This window comes from Trichoderma aggressivum, assembly GCF_033847375.1.
Source record: "Trichoderma aggressivum f. europaeum strain CBS 100526 chromosome Unknown scaffold_001, whole genome shotgun sequence".
Classification (NCBI taxonomy): Eukaryota; Fungi; Ascomycota; class Sordariomycetes; order Hypocreales; family Hypocreaceae; genus Trichoderma; species Trichoderma aggressivum.
In genome coordinates this window covers 1693543-1715261 of record NW_026946367.1, presented here as the reverse complement: position 1 = coordinate 1715261, position 21719 = coordinate 1693543, and the positions used below count along the sequence as shown (strand labels likewise).

The 21719-nt window shown below is 49.3% G+C and overlaps 4 protein-coding genes across 4 annotated transcripts; 2 read left to right on the top strand and 2 right to left on the bottom strand.

Annotated features, from left to right (window-relative positions):
* Nucleotides 1-1938: 1938 nt before the first annotated feature.
* Triagg1_487 (uncharacterized protein) lies at nucleotides 1939-3648 on the bottom strand (the record flags this gene model as incomplete). The annotated part of the gene is made up of 1 exon (XM_062899875.1): nucleotides 1939-3648. The coding sequence occupies one exon, from the start codon at nucleotides 3646-3648 to the stop codon at nucleotides 1939-1941; it is 1710 nt and encodes a 569-aa protein (XP_062760837.1).
* Nucleotides 3649-8291: 4643 nt separating this feature from the next.
* On the bottom strand, nucleotides 8292-9886 carry Triagg1_486 (uncharacterized protein; the record flags this gene model as incomplete). The annotated part of the gene is made up of 3 exons (XM_062899864.1): nucleotides 8292-8523; nucleotides 8611-8910; nucleotides 9135-9886. The coding sequence occupies 3 exons, from the start codon at nucleotides 9884-9886 to the stop codon at nucleotides 8292-8294; spliced, it is 1284 nt and encodes a 427-aa protein (XP_062760836.1).
* A 6018-nt stretch (nucleotides 9887-15904) lies between these two features.
* Nucleotides 15905-16995, top strand: Triagg1_485 (uncharacterized protein; the record flags this gene model as incomplete). Its single annotated transcript, XM_062899853.1, has 3 exons — nucleotides 15905-15916; nucleotides 15991-16618; nucleotides 16685-16995. The coding sequence occupies 3 exons, from the start codon at nucleotides 15905-15907 to the stop codon at nucleotides 16993-16995; spliced, it is 951 nt and encodes a 316-aa protein (XP_062760835.1).
* Nucleotides 16996-18628: 1633 nt separating this feature from the next.
* On the top strand, nucleotides 18629-20842 carry Triagg1_484 (uncharacterized protein; the record flags this gene model as incomplete). The annotated part of the gene is made up of 3 exons (XM_062899842.1): nucleotides 18629-18933; nucleotides 19715-19749; nucleotides 19821-20842. 3 exons carry the CDS (start codon nucleotides 18629-18631, stop codon nucleotides 20840-20842), a joined length of 1362 nt encoding a protein of 453 aa, XP_062760834.1.
* Nucleotides 20843-21719: the final 877 nt, after the last annotated feature.

The window sequence follows — 21719 nt, the reverse complement described above, 5'->3', positions numbered from 1 at the left end:
TACCCTCTTGTAGCAGAACAATGATCTGAGAGGCTTCAATATACATGTATCCGTATAATAATAATCTACCTACGCTTTTATGAAAAGTTTACAACAGTAGCAAATCATCAAACAGTAATGTAAATTCTCGATTCAGCCAGCGTTTCAATGATCAACTAAGCTCCCATTCATTCATTGTTCCAGTTAGAGAAGTCCAACAGTTCCTATGTGACGCATAACCCAGCTAGAGAGTGTACCATGTTTTGAACGCAACTTTTTTACTTCAAACCGCCAATATCGTCTTAGGTATATCATTCAACAGGTCAGCACTTCACAAGGACCGCCCAGTTCTCGAACCCAAGATATATATATCAAGTTATCAGTTTTTAACCATATTGCTTATCAAAGCTGTAAATCTATCCTATCAATGCTAGCTAAAAACCGCTATGAATCGCCTTGCGACGTAACCATCCATCTCTTTATGTGTTCCTCCCACGTAAATCTCTTGTCCATAAAATGTTGTTCAAACAACCCAATCAAGAAACTATCCCGCAAGGACCTTCTCCATCTCAATGGTGATATGGCAACAAATAAGAGATGACCAAAAAAAAAAAAAAAATCGTGGGAAAATATGCCAAAAAAAAAGCCTTGTACACCAATCAAAGGGTATCCCAATCATACGCCGCCGGTTCGCAATGCCAGGTACTCCAAATAAAAGAGAAAAGTTGATGCAAGACTCCACCATCGCGATGCGGCAAACTGTGAACGAAAAAAATCAGAAATGAAAAAAAAAAAAGTTCCGTGTAACCGACATGAAGCGACTAGTCCAAGAATAGAACGCGCGGTTTCAGAGAAGAAGAAAAAGGTAGAGATGATCCCGGACAAGTCAATGGGTCAAGAAATGGCGCATGTGGCCCTCGTAGCCCAAAGGCTCGCATTTGAGCCCAATGGTCAACCCATTCGACCATCAGCGACTTGCACTCATTCTGGCCCCGACATCCGCCAAATCTCAAGTAAGGTATGTCCAGATTAGATCACATTAGCCGATGGATGCCAATCTGGCAAAGGTCCCTGACAACCTGTGCAGTAGAGCGGAAGAAGCAGGTTGATAACAAACGGAATCGGCTGCCGTTTCGGAGATTTATGGCCGCTGCGTCATCTCTCGGCCTTCCGAATTGAGTAATGGTTTGCTCCCAGAAGATTGCCCTTTTGTTTGTCGCCGAAAAATCTGCAACATATTATGAAATCAAAATGCCAGCGAGACCATCTGTAGCGTCCCGCAACAAGGCTATTCCCAGGTCGTTTGCCGAGGAGGAAAATTTTTTTCAAACGCGCATGCATTGCTTTGGGCCGCGTCGCGAATGCTGAAAAATTTTCAGTGTTATGTTTCACCCAGTCAAAGCATGCCAGCTGTCCGGATAGGTTGCTGCCCTGTCGGCCAATGCCCACAGCCGGTACCTGTTAAGTAATGGCGGCCCGAAACGCATGTTGACGTTTTCTTCTCGGTATAGTTCGTGACATGTTGCCGCGGGTGGGTGTTGTCCGACTCGTGTTCCGTGGCTCTCCAGGGCTCGAAGCCTTCCAAAACCCTTCCATGTGGAGACAAGGGTGTTCAACTCCGTCCCAGTGCCGAATCTGCCATGTGTCACTGGAGACTTATCGCCACCCTAGCCAAGAGTGAATGGCTCGCCATTGGCAAGTGTTATCATGCTATTCCCTGGTGATTTTGACACGGACCCACACTAATTCTGTGCGGTGGATCGAATCGTCGACTTTTGGGAGCAGAATAGCTGAGAGGGAAAATCAGGGTCTGTCTCGGATCACCAAGGCAAACGTTCGCCGATGTGTTGGTCGCGGTCGGTAGCCAATAGAATCAAGGCAAATCGCGCTTCGGCCTCTTGAGCTTTGCCTCGGCGCGCGATGTGCGAGTCCAATGAGTCCAGATTCCGGCGAATCCCACTAGTCAGCAATTGGCAGAGGAATCCATCGCTCTGGAACACCATCGGCTCCAATCTCATAGGGTTTAGTCGACGTCTTTCTGGGGGGCAGTGCCCAGCGCGCACGTCCAGGCTTGCTATTGTCCAGCTTGCCTCGCCGGCGCATAATCATTTCCATGACGGCAATGCGAATAAAGTCGGGGTTTTCTCGCATCTCTCGCTGGCGCATAGTAGGAAGCGGAGGGACTGAATCTTGTGCCGGCGTTAATGCAGGCTGGCTCGCGGGAGTCGATGGAGATAGCGGTGAGGCGGATGGATACGCATTGCGCGCCGCGGCGTCGGTGGGTCGTGTGCGCTGAATTTTGTAGGTTTGCATTTGAATGGATGCGGCAAAAGTGCCGGCCTGTTGCAGAGGTCGAGACTGCGTCTCACGCGACAGCCTGGTTGTTGGGTTCAGGTACCGGCGTAGTTCGGCAGATGGTATTTCCTCCGTGACGGGTGGTCGACGCTCGTCAGCGTAGGGCACCTTGGGGTCCATGGTGAGGATGGAGCGGGTAATCAGATCATCGGGCGGAATAGACGGAAAGTTGATGCTGGAGAAGGATTTGGCTGCTAATCGTAGCGCTCGCAGTGATGCTGTAAGATTGGACTTGAAGACGGCCCGGAGCGGCTTGAACTGTATAAACTGGTATGAAGTTGTTTGGTCGTCCTCGGGACTTGGAAGATTCAGCGAGTCCAGCTCATCTTCGTCTCGTGATGGCTCAGGAGAGAGTGGGTGCTCGACGATGCTGTCTGGAGGAGATCGGATGGGCCCAAGAGAGCTACGGATGGGGCTGGCCTTTCTCCGGTGCAGAGACTGAGGGCTCAAGCTTCGAGGAGACTCAACAGAGGAAATCACATCAGTGCCGAAAGAGTTGCCAAGAGATGGCATGGAGTCAACAGAGAGCGTCCTAGCCATATGGACGCTTCCGCAGTCGCTGCCCAAGAAATCCTCGTCCAGGCTGTCGGGAGGCGACATCAGCACGTCCATCGGACTGCCGCGACTCAGCGACCAGCTGAACTCCTTCTCTGAAAGCGAGCTCTCATCAGCAATGATGGCATCGACGGTTAACAGGCGGTCCTGACCACGCGGCTTCCGCTGCGCCCGTCGGGGCCGTGGGATGTCAGTGACAGCCAACAAGGCAGCCACCGACGGCGATAGAGATTCCGGCGAGCGGACATTGTTTGGGACCTTGCGGCGAGCGGTGTTATGGCGTCGCACGGGATGGGCAGCATCGAAGTGTCGGCTACGGCTGCCTGGCTTTGGGATCTGGACGGGGCTAGTTGGTGTCGTTGGCCGACTCATCATGGTGTCTGATGCGGCAGACATTGGCGAAGACAAGCCGTGCTTCCCCATGTCCGCATCGATTTCGGAAGGCGAAGGTGATTCAGCTCGGATGGGTGTGACGGTAATTGTAATCGATGATGGTCTATTCTTGCCCTCTGCATGCTTTGGGCTGCTCGCGTGTGGTGGAAGAATGGTGACGACTGATTTAGTGGACTTGGCAGAGACGGCAGAGATGGAGATGTTGGTTTCCGCTATCGTGGGCTTCGAAGATAGAGGCTCGGATGATGATGATGATGATGATGGAGGGCGAGCAGAGGAGCGAGCAGGAGAGGCTGTAGAGACGGTGGTGGTAGGGAAGAGTGCAGGAGTTGGAGGGAGCCTCGGACGAGGAGTGTATAGCATCATGGCGAAGGCACGAGCAGCCGGGGGACGATGGAGACAGCCCGAGACTAGTGGAGACATGCCAGTTCCCAGAAGGGTCGAGCGCTGTGTTCCAGGCGAGGCCTTCTGGAATACGGAGTGGACGACTTTGCGCCTTGTACAGCGTACTTGCCGCGCTACTCGGCCGCGCGTATGCAATGCGAGGGTGCCACTGATAGCGAGTACCTGTACCAGGGCGGGTGCTCCGTTGTGGTACCGACCCGTGCGCAGACGGACAAGTTGGCCTGAAGGGGAAGAGTCAGGGAGGCGGACGGGCCAATGGCAGGCGTGCGATTAGGGCTAACGGCTGGGGCGGATTTAGGTAGGTAAGTGCAACTGTCAGGCGTCCTTCAGGTGGGCAGGCGATTGGTGCCGCAACCGGCCGGCGGTGCCTTGCAGTGTAAATGATACACTGTAATCGCGAGGGCGCAGGCGGCGGGGGCGGTAGCCAGGACTTGGGTGTCGATAACACAGTGCCTCTGCGGTGGCACCTACTCCGAGCTACGGAACGGCCGGTCGTGTGCGATTAGCTGACTCGCCTTATCGACGATGCGTTATTCGCTGTCCTGCTCGGTGAGAGAACGGAGGACTTGGGAAGGCGAAATGGAGAATAATGGATGCAGGCGATGGGAAGGAGTAATAGTTTTGAAGAAGAAGAAGAAAAATTGTGAAGCGGCTCTCTCTCTTCTTCAACAAAGTTGCCCGATCGTGTCGACAAAGAAATACGGGGTACGGGGTAATGACGCAGCGGGCGAGACGGCGTGCTTTAGGCCTGACAGGGAGGGACCCTTTGTTTGCACCGACCGAAATCAAGAAAAGGGCCAGATGATAAAGGTCAGGGCGATCGAGATGGCACGAGGCTCGATGATCTGATCTGCGTCTACGGCGAATACAAGTAGAAGAAGCAACATGCAGCTGGAGGAAACAAGATCCGGCAGACCAAAGAAGACGGCGACGGCCCTGCTTTGTACGTTTACGAGGCATGAAATCCCAGCAGGGGTGCAATGCACACGCAAACACTAAAGCCGCAGCTTGAGGCATCGATGCTTCAACCTCAACAAAGTTCCATGGACCCCCAAAAGGCCCCCATTCCCGATGCTCCTCCCGGCCCCGTTTGCTCGTCGATTGTGGCATGTAGCAATCGACGCATGTCCTCTTTCGAGCCGTGCTAGTACCAGTATGTGCTGGCCCCCGGATGGCCCCAGGATAGAAGCGGATTCTCTCTATCTGTTGCTGTGGCATCTCGGTCGGGCAGCTAAGCAGCGCTTGGGATATGCAGGGCGTCCTTGGCCGTCTCATGAGATGCCGCTGTGCATTCGAAGCACCTTGTTATCATATGATGGACAATGCGGCGTCAGAGAGCTATTGGATGGCTGACACGGATGGCTTGCCTTGGATCTGAGTGTGCTGGCCGGGATAAGCCAATGAATGAGCCATCCAGCCATTCTGCTGCCTACCACGCCCCCGGACACGTCGGTCTTGTTATTTCCATTACAGGCGTTATCAACAGCTACCCGGCCATGTCCAAAGCAAGTGTCCAGGTAAGTTTAAATTGAGCCTTTTTCGTCTCGCCAGTGGCCTCAAGCTCTAACCCCTGCATAAACGATACTGTAGCATTTCAGACCTGCATTGCTTGCCATTTGTCCTCGTTCAGTATCGCATCTACGGTATCAAACTCAGGCTCCGATTCTGAGTCATATTTCTGACTGAATCCCAAGGCAGCCTGGCCGTCGACAAGCGTACCACTTGCGCAGTCACGGTTGAGGGCGCATCACACGGCTAAGAACATGACCATGCCCAAGATGTCCGGTGCCCAATAACAGGCAAACACACTCGCAACCAGAGGGTCAGCCAACCACACGTGCAAGTCCGCGTGCTCTCAGCCATGCTTCGCTGGCTGACTTGTCTCATGCGCAAATTTCTTGCGGGGGTTCCCTTCGAACACATCCCCTCCACTGTGAGACGTCCATGCGTTGTGCAGCATCAGCAACGGCTTCACACCCTCTTTATCATGCAGAATAGAGGGGAGAAGCTGAAAATCTTTTCATTCCTCATACTCATATGCAGCCGTTGAAAAAAAGTTTGCGTTAGGGCGCACAGCATCGCCCGCCAGCCCCCGGGACGCATCCGTATTCGTGAAACTCAACACAAAGAAGCGTATCCTGTTTGAATGGCTCTTGGCTCTTGGCTCTTGGCTCTTGGCCGTACCTGTATCGTCGACTCGGCTTATTACAGATTCGGCCTCGAGGAGTCTTTTTGTAGCTTTATTACTAACACCGGGTACCTCGTTGTCGTCTCACCTTCTGAAGTTGTCTTATCAACGGCGCCCCATTTGCTGCTGTTTAGCTTGAGTTCGTCCACCACGATAATGCCGTCATCGTGGTACTAAGTCGTACCCATTCTTGGCCCTTTGCCTGCTCTTAACGGCTGGATCTCTGTCTGTGATAGGCCTGCTCCGGATGGTACGTACCATGGAATGCGGGGAGGATGCCATCCTTCTCCATCCTGCTCCGCTTCTTTTACGGGGCATCGCGACATTTCCGTGGACGGTTCAATCAACATTGACTTGAATTGTTTCCTATATCGGCCCCTTCTTTTGCTTTGATTCCTCAAGCATATCTGGAAATCAAGCGTGTGATTCTACCCTTCTCATCACTCGCTATTCTCCTCGTGTAGCCATTCATATATCCACGTGTTCTGTCGTATCTGAACTTTGTGAACCCTCGTCTCATTTCTCTCATCTTGCCCCCCTCATCACCGCTCCGGTCGTACCCGTTCGATGACAGCCTTTTTTTTCTGAGGCCGCACAGTATATTAATCATATCTTCCTGCAGCATGCGCATCTCTACTGTTTATCACTCGGCTAATCGCCTCTCCGTCGCAACCACTGCTTGCAAATTAATGGTGCCTCATCAAATACGACGCCGCAGTCCGCCTGGGGTGCTTGGTAATCGAACGAGCGCCTCTTCCGGCGACGGTTAATATATTCGTCCATCTTTTTATTTCAGCCATGCAAATGAAAAAAAAAAATCACTATAGAACTCTTGGGGATTGACTAGTACAAGTTCCGACAACCACCTGGATGGCCAGATTCCATTACAGTGCGATATACTCTGATCTACCATCGTCGATGTCCACGATGAAAAATCGGATCAACATTGCTACGCGAGTGAATGGAGTCGCACCAAAGGGCCGATGACGTCTAGCTCGTAGAAATGAATGCGATTGGCGTGTTGTCTAATCGATGCCGGTGCTATGCAGTGCGTATCTTGAAGCTGGCGGATGTGGATGCCGCTTTGGGTCATACTGAAGCTCTGCTCTGTTTACTTGAAACAATTATACTCGCCAAGATAGATTGGCGCATTGCTTAAAACTAGGCATCCTATGCTGATAAAGACAAAAGTGAAATCGAAAGCCAACATTCGATATGACCAGCTCAGAAAGACCTCCCAATCAATAATATCGAGTAGTATTAGACTGATGCCTAGATCGTCTATCAGTTAGATGTCGCAAGCGTTCTCTTTATAACACTATAACTACCAGCTGCAGCTCTCCGCATGCTAGAAATCTACTGAAGCGATTGAACCTTGAACCTGAGGCCGATAATCATCATCGCTTCCGGCTTCACAGTATCTCATCAGATTACCGAGGTGCTGTAATGGTCAGTCAGTAAATGTAAGCGCAGTTATTCAAGAACATTGTTCTACTTCCCATTGCAAATGTCGTCGGAGCCATCAATCATGGCATCGCATCCCTGGTTACAATAACCAACATAAAAGATTTCTTTTTCAGAATCGAGACACTGGTAGAGAGCATGGCCTGGATGATCGATGGCGCCTTGGCTGGGATCAGGGTCATTGGTTACGGTGGCAATGAGGTCGTTTTTACTCCAACCTGCAGTATGTAATGCTGTTAAAAAGCCCAATGTGTATATAGATATTGTCCGAGTAGCCTCACCCATGTATTCCAAAGCATATCCACAGTATAGGTGGCCGCTCAGGCAGCTCTGTCCTTGAACAATGGCAGTAAACCCTAAGAAAAGGAGAGGCAGGGCGGAGAGAAGTTGGATGGACTTCATTTTATATAAGGGCAGACAGTACCGTTATTTGTCGAGTTATTGAGAAGATCTAGCGGAACTGAGTGTCGAATTGAATGGGGAGTTACCCATTTAATATCTCTAGGCCTCAAGTAGTTGACCGCCATTCCTCCCTACTTGATCTTGTAAAGTTTAATTCATGGTGTCTTACTTGTAGTAGTGAGTAGTAACAAATGCAAGACATGATGTAGAAACAAGTGTTCAGTTTCACAGTATAGATAGAGCCACTTAACCACGAACTCGATGAGATTTTGTGGTCAACAAAAATACAATGTAAAATAGATAGAAGACCAAGTACGATTGACTTGAAGCTGCGGATTCTTTATGTGTTCAAAGCTACATATAAAAACTATCTTGAAATGAAAAGATCCCTTCTCTTTTGTTCTGTCTCTCACCCCAAATCTATGATTGCGTTGATCTGGGGGTAACATTACCAGTTGACATGACAATCCCCAACTTAAGCCCATTCTCGAATAAATTAATACGTTACTTTCCGATACATTGTCCCAGTGGTATCAATTTCGATTTGCAGTCAAGTTCGGAGGATATTCAAGGCATTAGTCAAATCCACAATCTTCTTCGCATATCCCTGACCGCGCCTCTTGGCAGATCTAGTCTCGCCAACAATCTGTTCAAGCTGCTCAGCCTCCAGATTGATAACCCAATCCTGGGTGAAAACCTTCAAGGGATTATAAGGCTCGCGCAGCAGACAGTGGTCAAAAGCAAGCTGAAAGACATTGCCAATGAACCGGTCAGCCGCCAAGCTGTAGTAAGCATGAAGAATGTCGCGAATCTCTTATTGCAACTGCTCCACATTGCTTTTCACTTCGACAGCCTTGGCAATGTCGTACAAGTGAATCATGAACTGCGTCCCTCCGAACTGCTTCGTGTCCTTTCTAGCCTTGGGGAGGAGCAGTTCCGAGACTCGGTAGCCTCGGGCCTTGGACAACGCTTGAGCAAACTGCTTGTTCAGAGTATAGGGTTGCTTGCGCTGCTCGACTTCGACCGACAGCCTCGCTTGGTCCATTGCCTTTTTGTAGCGCTCCACTAAGCTCTTTATCATTGCGGCCCACAACTTGCTACGGACTTGCTCTTCTGAACAGACGGAACGGAGTGCGGCGGCGATGAAGCGATGAAGGGTGATGATGAGTCTGCTTGTGTAGATTTTTATCATGTCTCCCTACTTGTGCGACTGCTATACAAAAGCTGTAGTGAGGAAGTTTGCGTTAAAGGTGCCCAGATCCAGGCCCCTAGATTGCAAGTAAACGCCACTGATCCATTTGCTAAAGTCGTCACACGGCACGGGCACGGATATCTTCTCCAGAGTAATAATGTAGGCAAGTTCAGCAAGCTCCTCCGGTGCAACATCATCAACCCAGCTTTATCATCACAATCATCAGGCGCCTCAACTTCCTCGGACGGCTCCACCTGTCCAAGCTTCTCAAAGCGTCGTGAATGAGCACTCTCATGGAAATCAGCGCTGAAGGTATCGGTCATGTTCACCATGTGAGTGATGAGACGAGGCTCATCCTCGTCGAAACCCGAGTTGGCGTTATAATCAGCCGTCAATGCTGCCCGGACGCGATCTTGGAAAGCCCCAACAATACTACAAAGAAAGCTTCGTTGCTCGCGCTCATCCGGGCTAGGGGGCCCAAGGCTGTTTAGTTCTCTCTTGCATTCTCTAATCTGGTTGCCGACGTCTTGGATCAATTTAGGAAACTCGCGTCGGGTAATCTCAACCAAGAGTGACCTAAGCTGCTCTTTAAGGGCTACGATACCTACTCGATCCCGCGGAAGATGATCCCATGGTTGCTTTCGGAAAATCTTGTCAACCCCCGAACGCCCTTCTAAGCCGCTGTTTGGTCTGCGATTTTGAACATGGAAGTAGCCAAGATTGAGTGACCGTTTCTTGCTCTGAAAAAGATCGCAGATAGCTGCTTGCGCACTAGGTTCAACTACTAAATCAGGCTTGGTGAGAACAACGAGAGTACGCTCGCCGTTCTTGTCATACTCCTCCGCAAGCCCCAAAATCTCTTGGGTGGCAATGTCGACATTGCTCGGCAGGACTGCCAAGATAATGGTGCCGTCGTCTTTGATGTATCTCGTGACCAACTCCCCTCTTATCATCATGTCATCTTTGGTGGTTCCTTTGGTAGTATCGCGGAAAATTCCAGGAACATCAATTATGGTGAGATGCTCTTTTCGAGGCCGTTAAAGTGAGCCACACATGTGCACTCCCTTTCAATTGGCCAGTTTTGAGGTTGAGTTTGCATCATAACCCACAAAACATGTTCATTGTGTCATTAAACAATGCTCTTGTTCTGCAACTAGGTTGATACAGCCTGTAATGTTACACAGCTCTCCTCAAATTGGTCAGTTTTGGGGTTGCCTTCATATTCAGCCCCATACCACAATACATGTAGATAGCCTCATGATGGATTAGACACATTAAGCATAACCTCATTGAGCATTCAAGAGGCTGGCAGTTTGCCTCTGTGCGGGTTCAAAGTAAATCGGCCTGACAAAGGAATCGTTGGATGAAGGGTATGTATGCGCCAAGCCAAAGGCCATCTCGCTAAGGAAAGCGGTTTGAGTTTCTTCAGGCAACCCAGTCTCTCCCGCCTCAATTCGATATACTTTATTTCTCATCAATCATCTTGGGCTTGTATAAATTGTGAAAGGCCCAGGACTGCACATTTCTCAACCCCTCTCTTTTAAACAGGAGGCCCAAATCCTGATCACTGTCAGGTAACAAGTCGCCTGCTTGTACGGAGTAGAGCCACATGTCAAACCACCCCCTCGTTTTTGGCAGAGAACGAGAGCGCCGGCAGTGTCCATTCAGGATCAGGAGTGTTATGTAGTGCTCAACAAGACAGCTTCTCAAGCTACAACCGCTGTGATACCCGCAACCTCCCTCACTCTCTTATACTGGATCTTGCTCATCCCTGGGATGAAAGCCAACAGCAGCCCTTTAGCCCGACCTCAACCAAAACAACAGCAGACAGGCTCGCGCCATGAGAAAACGTCTCGCCACTTTTAAAATGTTTGCAAGAAGAGCTTCGTTAACAACAGCATCGTCAAGCGTGACTTTGACACAAGTGTATGTGTTAGTCAGCAGGGTTACAGTGTGAATATTTAAGCACAGCTTCTTTTCTTAGTGCAAAGGGAAATGGAAACTAATTATTAATTAGCTTTCAAAGTACCCTACGGTTAGCTTGTTACACTAGTCTTTTGAAACTAAATATAACTACAGTTGGGTCTATTGGGCGTGTGTTATAAAGAGCTTCACGAAATTCTTCGTTGAAACTCCGTGAATGAAGCTCTGGACAAAAAAAGAAAAACTAACGGGTGCAGGATTCGAACCTACGCCTCTTGCGAGATGCGAAATCCTTGTAAAGGATCAAGATAATATCTTGAGTCGCACGTGTTAGACCACTCCACCAACCCGCCTTTGTTGGAACTTCAGGGTTACATCAAGCCTTATATAGGAGTAATATAGAGCTCTGGAGTAGGAAAAAAAGAATAACGGGTGCAGGATTCGAACCTACGCCTCTTGCGAGATGCGAAAGGATCAAGACAGTATCTTGAGTCGCACGTGTTAGACCACTCCACCAACCCGCCTGAACATCTTTGTTGGAGTTCTCTGATTAGACTGAGCCTTATATAGGAATAACATGGAGCTCTGGACCATCTGCAAACCTTGATGAGCCGGTCACTACCGATGGAAAGATGGCCTCATACGACACCGCAAGGCTCAACATCCAACGGTGGATCTCGAGCATTTGGGACCCCGAGTATGCACGCATCTGCGTCTCTTTGGCTGGCAGACAATGATGTAAAGCCCCTCCGGGTGGAAAGGGTTTGCAATGCCTTGTTATCGCGATAGAGGCTCAACATCGGCATTGCAGATCATAACGCATAGTCAATCTCCAAACCATCTGGTTCGAGTGTCAGAAGTCGGGTTGGTGGAAGAGAGTGAAGAGGGATAAAGAACCTTGGAAGGTCTGTCGTAAAACTTAAGCTAGACTAAGGGCCGCGAAGCCCTTAGTCTCCGCCTTGGTATTGTCGTTAGTCTACGCCTTAGTATCGTTGTTGGTGCTGCCGCTGCCGTTGGTTGGGTCCTGACTCGAGACTAATGATCTCCAGTTTAGCAAAGCGGGACAGCTGTATTTCATTTTAGATTACAACTTGAGAGATTGATAAATGCTGCGATATACATATCTATGAAGCCTGATGTATTCCCACGAACGTATGTTGTGATGATCCAGTTACCGCTCTCTGAAGGGAGCGCACCATAGTTCCTGTATCCCCCTTTATTTTTGAAACGCACCAGATTTTTGGTGACGCGAAGAGAACTTACAATGCCTTCTCAAATCCCAACCAAGATTTCTGGGAAATGCTTGGGGTGGTTGTGCATCAGTCATAGATGAGAACATGCCCTGATAGGACAGGCAATCTCCAGTAGAGCAGGTTTATATTCTAGGAGTAGTATGGCTAATACCAAGGAAATCCGTCCGTTTTATTTCATATTTATGACGCTTCTGCTGCTCTTACTATAGGTGTCTATATTTACAAATATTGGAATGGATAGTTTGATCCTGAATTGTGGTGACCTCATGGATGTGTTGTGTGATACACATTTTGTGTAGGCTCGGCCTTGGCTATCGATCACAGAAGGGTGAAGTAACCTGTACATGGCAGGTCAATATTACCATGCATTCATAGATGGTTCTTGCTGTTTCCGTGAAGAAAACTTATGTATCTTTCAACGATTTTGAACGAATATGTAGCCCCTATTAATTACATCTCATACATGCAGGTCGACTTCACGATGATCATACACATCAATTCGTAGCCAATCTATCAAGCCCTTCGCAGGGTATATTTCCTCCTAGAAACTCAAAAGCGCTGCAAGGGCACAGATTGTAGACCCTTCTCGCCTTGCAGTCCTTTGAACAATCTCTCCAAGATAGGAGACGATCACGCCTTTGCTGCGCTCTATGCAGGCCATTGAAAATCACCCTCAAGGAACTCCCTTTGAGATTAGCATGATATCGTTATATTACGCTTGGCCTTCTCCAAACCAGAACGTGTTGCTGTATATATGTCCCCTGTTGCTTCCCATATTGACTGGACAAAGCAACCGTGAAGCCGCTGTCAAGATCCTTACCCACACGAAAATCAGGCCAAATCAAGAAGTCTACTGAACATTCCCGTTCTTCATGAGCCCCCTTTCTTGTCGGAAATCTGCGGCCAAAGGACTGTGCCACTCAGCCAAGCGCCCCACCTGTCAATGTCCGTAACCCCAGATGGGCGTACGACAGACCGAAGTAGCATTGAGAACCATACTTGAAGTCGAGGCAGGGAATAGCGACTCCGTTATCAGATGCGTTTTATACTCTGTATTATCTCAAGCACGGCCATATTAGTTGCTATACACTCATTGAGGCTGCCGAGAGTAGACGTTTGTGCAAGCTACGAATCAGATGAGAACGGAGATAGACAACTACAGCATTTGATACCTCGGCAGAAGCATAGTTAGCTAACAGCTGTCAATGTCCAAAAAGGGTATCAATTCTCATTCCATCATTTAAGCCCTGGCAGACGGTAGTAATGGAATGACATAAAGGGCGGAAAGTGCACAACAAAATCTGCCTCACCACCCCACGCACCCTCGTCCCGTCTCCTGGAATCATCCCCATGGCCCACCTTGCACTTGCTTCTTTCATGTTTCTCGAAAACGAACTTTTGGTTCAATTCATTTCTTAATTCTTCTCAATGCTATCCCAGCTAGATGTTTTATGATAATGCTTCCTGCAGCTACCTGAACCTGCAGGCGGAAGATGAATTTAATCTCATACATCCTGCATGAAACTCACTGACCTCAAGTACGCCAGAATTTCTCATCCGGGGAGTTAGGATCAAGGCCGTCATATTGAGTCATTCAGTGTTACTGGCGCACCCGGCTTTGTCATCTGCGTTCTGGAGATTACACTTGAAAGCGTTGAAATTCAGTCCCCAATCGCAGCCTTGAACCATGATCTCACTACTCCGTAGAAATCACAGATAAGGGGCAGCACCTTCATCAGCCAGCACTAATGCGGGTTGCTTCCTCTGTTATGCATTGAGAGATGTCGACCAGATGCAGCTCCACCCACCTTTGAATGCAGCCGGAGCTGCTCTATCTAGCTAAGAATGAAGGGAACATGCGCGTGAAGTTACGCATCGATGGAAAGTGTCCACCCGCTCCAACGATTAGCATTCTTCCGTATCCGGAGTTATCGCTCTCGTTCTCCAGGGCATCATCAATAATGGAGCCTTGGTTGCGCGATGGATCGATGGTGTGTGAACCCCTAGGGCCACCCTTTTAAGCGCCATTCTCAAGGGGCCGGCCATATCCGCGGTTAACACTACTCCATAAGTCAATCGGTGATAGAGGAGGGTTCGCGTGGCAAGCAAGGACTTGCTACAGAGTATCATGTCAGCTCCATCTTACCAGTGGATGACACGATTGTACCTAGTGTCGCCGATGAAAGCAAGCATACATACATGTACCAAGAGCTGGACAAGTCAAAATAGCAAAACTGCTCAAACGGAAGCAAATGGGCTTGTATAAAACATTGTTCATATCAAATGCAAAAGGACTCACGACACGGCCAAACTCCGAGCCCGGTGTTTGTAAGCCCAATCGCGGGTGGCTCATCTTGGTCGCCGACTCTATAAAAATAAAAATCCATGCATGGTATTATCTAATGCCACTTACACCCTACAAGTACTAATCATTGGGCACCGTTTCCTTTCCCCGGCAAAGCTGCCATGTCCTACACGGCGACAGTAGCGCGGCTAGTTTCAGAGCTTGCGAGAAGCAAAACGTTCTAGCCGACATGGATTCTCCCGCTCAACACCCAGGCCTTCGGCATTCTGTAGCATTTGCTCTTCACGGCGAACAAGAAGAAGAAGAGGCTCAAAAGGTCCACTTATCTTCATGTTCCCCTGTGCTAATTGATTACAGGGCTGTTGACCCACCCCCTTATGATTACTCGTACACGTTCGCGCCGCCTGGTGAGATACGACGGTGCTGGCGAGGCGTTTTTTAGACCCCAATCCTTGGGTTGTTGTTTATCAGAGAACGAAGAGAAACAAAACAGCTCATGAGCTTGCCTTGATTCTGCGCAATACAATTCAGGTTAATGTGTGCTGCCGATCAATACCCACGTCTCAGACCAATTTCTCATGGCATCTGACCCTCACCACCTTCTAGCGCAATAGTATTCCGGAAATACATCCAACCACTGGGGCTAGCCAAGTTTTCCTTCCCACGCGGGAGTGACACGTTCATTTCAGATTTGGTGTTCTGGTGTCTGCTCAGCCATGTGAGTGGTCGAACTCGGGAGAGGCTTGGAGAAGCCCGGCTTTTCTATACTTAGGTGGCGACGTGATACGGCAGGGGGTCCAACTAATCAATCACCAGAAACAGGCACAATCCCCCCCCATAAAACCACAGAATAGTCGTGCTAGAAGCGGATAACCGGCGGAGCGGTCCAGGCAAGCGGTGCCAACCAGAGGCTATGTGGCGCACTAACATGATTTCCGGGGGTGGAAAGAATCTGCGGCGCCTCATTAGAAGCGCGGCTTACATGGTCTCGTACGTTGGCAGTGTCAGCGCTAGCGAGAGACCTTGGATGTTTGGAGAGTCGCGTGAAATCTCTGCCGTCCAATGTTTCCTCATCAATGAAACTATCAGAAACGTTGACTCGATGGATGGTTTGAGTTCCGAAATATAGATTGGAAACGCAGCCAAGAGAATACTGGCTCAGCCTTGGCTTTGAAAACAGACCATCGTGAGCTATACTTGGACGCGGAGTCTTGACATGTAGGGCTGAGCAGGGACCCCAACCTGTGGTTTGGAGAGGCAAACCGGAATCCTTGTGTGAGCAGGGTGGGTTTTCGAGGTGGAGGCTCTGAGATCCATGTCCTCCATCTCCTGATTGAACTGTTTGCAGCTGTGGAAGACGGTATGCCAGGTCTACTCCGTAAAATCGTTCATAAGCTCGCTAGGCCCCCAGCTGCCCCCCGTCCCCATGCAGAGCTCCTGTTTTCTTGGGGCTTGCTTGAATGTCTAGGGCATATCCTTACTCATATAAGATGGCGCCTACTGTACGTTTGTAAAATGCCAAGTCATCCATCTACATACAGTACTGTGAAGTCTATTGACTAACATGACTACCCAGTACGACGATTCACCTCAACTTGCCGAGGGCCACGATCTGCCCGAGGCCTATGTCAGCCACCCACCTCCAGAACAAGTCTGGTCTCCGCAGCCGTCTATTGCGCCGACTTATGTCTCCCAGCCTCCTGGGACTTATGGAAACAATGAGGGTTATCAACACACCGGCGCATACAGCACCACTGGAACGTACTCGGATGCCGGAAAGGGCGCGGCGGCGGGTGCTGTAGGAGGCGTAATGGGAGCAGCAGCAACCCATACTGGAGCTGAGGGAGCATACTCTACCTCTCCCGAATCGATCCACCCGGAAAAGAAGACGGCCACTACTGTTGGTGGAATCTCCCTGGTTCTCATCCTCTCCATCATCATCGGTATTCTGGCGGCCGCGGTAATCGGACTGGCAGCTGGTACTGGCGTTGCCACCAAGAACTACAACGATGCGAACTCCAAACTGGCAGCCCTCAGCTCCTCTCTGGCTGACGCCCAGTCTACATCTCCGCCCGACGCAGCCTGTGCCACTGGTACAGGCACCGCAGCTGCTCCTTCTAGTACTGCTGCGATCTTCAACTCCCTTGATAACGGATGCACCAATGACCCGAAAGGTGTTACCGGAACCGTGTACACCTCTGCTTGTAAGTCATTGCCACATACCCTCTTACGATACGTAACAAACCCAGTCGCTAACCACTCATCTCCAGTCTTTGGCAAGCCTCATTTCACCATGCACTGCAACCAGGATACGAACAACCCTGCCATTTACTCTGTTTTCGCCAAGGACTTCAACGGCTGCATGGATGCCTGCGGCGCGTGGAACTCGTACAACACCACTACCAAGGGTACCTGTGTGGCCGTCTCTTTCATTCCCTCGTGGAGTTTCGCAAAGAATGCTCAAGAGGGCGGCGCTCCCGGAGACTGTTATCTCAAGTCCGGCACACTATCCAACGCCCTCCTGAAGAACCCCAACATTGGAACGGAGTGCCACGCCGCTCTCCTCCTCAAGTCGTCGTAAGATGGGGCCACACACCAGCCTCTCTGGTACAATATTTCTTCTTCTTTTTTTGGGTCTAGGGGAGGAAGAGAATTTCACAACCATGCGGAAGACGTTAATAATGTAGGGAAATGTCTGGAACTTTTTTGTGACGAGCACGGCGTTGGATTATCAAATTGGGGGGCCAACTTGCGAAGGTTGAATGAGATCTCCAAGTGATTTTGCAATGTACTTTATACCATACCTATTCTTTTTGTTTTTTTACAATTCTCAGGCTCTTCAATTTCACGTGAGCACTGACCGATTATGTCAAAATTCTGTTCATGATTCGAGCTTCGAAGATTGCTTCTTAAATTCTGACCCACCACTCGTTAGTCCAGATGTCATGAGGATCGTCTCCATCTCGGCAGTATCAGATTCGCGAAATTTGAGCATCGAGCGAGCAACAACAACAAGGGTATTAATATACTACACACGATGTACGGAGTAGTCTTACATCATAAAAATTAGAGCTATTCGTTTGTGCGATCGGGATCGATGGGACGAGGCTAACGGAGCAATGACTCGATCAAGATTGGAAGTATGGGGTAGCGGGCGCGGGCGCTAAACAACACCCACAACTCGAACTCAACGACAAGATTTTGATGAACGTTATCAGATTATAATGGCGGGAAGAATTCGCTTTACGTGTGGGCAAGAGAAGCTCCAACTTTGGGGATCTCGATACTCATTGGGATTGATTACCTGCCGTGGCCCAAAGTGTCGCGCATGTTGCCCTTTGTTGCCATGTATACAAAGAGAACGAGCATCCAACGTCTCAAGCTTGTAGGGGGTTGTCCGAACACCACGCACGTACATATATATAGTTTTCTGGAGAGCAGAATATCACCCAAGTGTCTGGCTTTCAAGACTTACACATGCTAATAGAGATTGAATGTTTCTCATTCTACACAGCTAGACTACCCATTGCGGCTGCAGAGTGCCGACAGGTAACATTGAAGCATCGCATGGTGGAATGATGCTTGCCGGCGAGCCGAGCTGACACTCGGATCAACTTGAGTGAATTACCATCCAGTTTGCCATCAATACAGCCCCATGCGGATGGAGTCGCCAAGGGTGTCAATGGCCAAACGAATGAGGGGTAATGCTGCAGGGAAATGGAGATTCTGCAGAGAGTATCAATACTATACCGCTATCACGGTGGGATATTGGATCTGTGGTAGCGAATAGGTGCTGCAGGCCAAGCTCGCTTTGTTGTTGTATTCCACTTCTATGGTGGAATTGCCAACTGTCCTGTGAAGTCGGTTGGCAACTACAATAACCTTTTTTCACATGCCTCTTCTTGGCAGCTCCTTGGCTTTGTTGGCATTTTGTGCCCACACGTGGAGCTTGCCGTGTCAATTCTGCCTTGTCCATGCCCGATAGGATAGAGGCCTCACAACTCCGCAATAGATATCCCCGTTGTCTAGACTAATCTTCATGCATGCGGCGGTGAGGCAAGAAGTAACACAAAGGCGGTTTGACCCTCTCGCCTGGGCCTCTGGCACGAGCCAAGCTCAGGTATTATAAATAAGATGAATCCCTTCATCATTGCCCCTTGGCAACTCTCTCACATCATCAACAAAATCTTTGCAAACACGACAACCGCTTCAAAATGTCATTCTTTGAGTCTTCCCAGAATGTACGCCTTGAAGGCTCCTGCCTGATTGCTGACGTCTGCCGTGCGGACGGCTCTTGGACCGAGAGTATACTTGACCTCAACAACCACGTTGGCAACAATGAAGGGATTTTTGAAGTCGGAGGAAATGGTGTCTTTGAGTCCGCTGACCAGGTGTCATGGAGACTTGACGGCACAACCATCATCACGCTGCTGTACCGGTCAGATGGAAGCTTCGGAGAGGAGCAGTTTCTCAACTTGAACGACTATGTCTCCAACCAGGATGGCGTTCTTGTCTTCAAGTAAGTCTTTGCCGCAATCTCGGAGTTTTTCCCGCGTCTGGATGCTAAAGGCTGAGCAGCTATTAAAACGGCCATATGGTCATACAACGACATTGAAGAAAACAATATCTATCTGCTAGGAGACCACCCCTAAAGGCGCAACAAAGGAGGTTACTTGTATAAAAAGCTCGGTGTTAGTAGTCCGGCGCATTACTCCGAATGCATGAGCCTCCGCCGCCTTTTACCTAGGTACACTGGTAGACACTCACAGAATACTAAGACAATACCAAGACAAATCCATTCACTTTGAAGTCTCTTTGCTGTGCATTCAAACTCACTCATCCTCGTAATATAATACAGTCGACAAAGTGTCGCCATGTACAATAGCATCTGTTTGAGTTGAGGTACCCAGCGGGTAGCTTTCCGCTAATGTGTTGGTGATTGCCGGAGTTTGTGGCTTGCTATCATTGTGATCGGTCAAGACAGCAACAAGGCAATTCAGCAATTTTTCCCCAATTCCATTAGAAATTCGGGGTTTCTTCTACTTCCCATAAAGATAGACAGGTGTGATGATTTGGAGGCAGATTGATTGATCAAGCTGGATCATTAAAGGTAAATGTCTATAGAGTACATATGTACACAGGTGCAAACAAATCGAGCGGAAAACTCCCCGCCAGTCTGATCCATCCCTTATCGATAAAGCATGTGCGATGTCTCCGGGCGGGGCACCGCCATCACTTGAAGCTTCCATCTGCACTGCCTGCTAAGCTGCATCTTCACCTGCTAAACACCATCGCGGCAGCCAAAAGATGGAGGCCACAGCTCTTCGATCATGGGGTACGCGATGACTTCCTTTTCGACCTGTTAATCTCGTGTATGGATGCTGACGTTTGTGTGATGCGCGATAGAGCTGGACAACAATGTCCAGCTGGTTGACGCCAAACGGGATGCTCTCTACAACTACGATGCCGATGTCCAAAGAGCCATAGCCGACGCTCGCCCGTGGACCAAGGATGCGAATTACTTCAAGTATGTGAGGATCAGCGCCGTCGCCCTGGTCAAGATGACGATGCATGCGCGGTCTGGAGGCTCGCTGGAAGTCATGGGTCTGATGCAAGGCTACATCGATGGGGAAACTTTTGTGGTGACGGATGCTTTCCGACTGCCTGTCGAAGGCACCGAGACTCGAGTCAACGCACAGAACGAAGCGAACGAATATCTCATCGAATATCTGGATCTCAGCCGCGCACAGGGCAGGCAAGAGAATGTCGTTGGGTGGTATCACAGCCATCCTGGATACGGATGCTGGCTCAGTGGCATCGATGTCGAGACGGAGGCACTGCAGCAGCAGTTCCAGGATCCCTTCCTGGCTGTGGTCATTGATCCCGATCGCACCATCAGCGCCGGAAAGGTCGAGATTGGAGCATTCCGCACTTATCCCGCCAACTATAAACCAGAGGGCGCCAGTGGATATTCATCAGACGGGTTCCAGGCAGTCCCCCTAGACAAGGCTGCCGAGTTTGGCGCTCACTCTAGCCGATACTACAGCCTCGACGTTTCCCATTTCAAGAGCACATTGGACTCTCATCTACTAGAGCTCCTGTGGCATAAATATTGGGTGCAGACGCTGAGCCAGAGCCCTCTGCTGACGAATCGCGACTTTGGCAGCAAGCAAATGCTGGATCTCAGCTCCAAAATCAAGGAAGCAACCTCCAATATCATGAGATCCAGGGTATCTCAGGCTGCAATGGTGGGTGGGAAAAGCGCCGACAAGGCGGTGGAAAAGCTTGCTCAAGACTCAAACTTGGTTGCCACGAAAGAGTTGTCTGGATTGATGGCGGCGCAGATCAAGGCAAAGGTGTTTAATGACTTGGGGACTCCATCAGCGGCACCAAAGACAACGGCAACCGGCGGAACAGCCAGTAGCTAGCTGCATTCCTGCATATCATGTTTACGTGTTAATGGACCAACTAGAAGGCGTTTTCGAGCAGAATACAATGGATTTTGATCTTTTCTCTTCTTTGAAACACTACAAGATGCATGAGTGATTCATTCCTCTTGAGTGATGACACTCTCTGTAACTCAAATCCAGGGAGCAGACTGTAACGTTGTGCTGCGTACAATGCAGTAACCAGCTCAACGCCGGCCAAACCCTCGTCAGAAAGCAACATCCCATGACTATGAATCAACTGACCGCTCTTACCGTCTTCCCCATGTTATGGACGTCTTTTCCGATCAAACCGGGCCGAAATGAGAGGGCATTTTGTAAATAGGTAGTCACGATATGCAAGGGTAAATTGACTGGCTTATAAACTCGACAGACAAAATATCACCCAACAAGGTGGCGGGCGTTTTCCCGCCGGCTGAATGACCATTTTCAGTTCTGGTAAATTTACATCAACGGATGTCCTTCTTTAAACAGATCAATAAGGCGTATGGTTAATGTATATATGGCTGAGCCAGTCAATTGAATCATTCCAACACCGGAACTGCTCTCTTTCTTACCAAAACCTTCAGAATCCTAGGCAATTCGGCCCTCGCAGATTATTCATGATGAAGACCTTCAACTGGATCACAGTGTACGTATTGGCATTATCTGCTACCTTGTGTACCGCGCAGCTAGACAACTTTCCTGCTGCCTACGATGATGTATGTTGTAAACCCGCCCTGAACAACGACTCGGACAAAGCTGACATTATCTCGTAACTAGCAAATCGCTGGAGTGAGTTTTCGCTTGTGGATAGCAATAACTTCATATTGTACTTTTACTAAAACCAAACAAAGGGATCACCCGATGGTAGATTGAC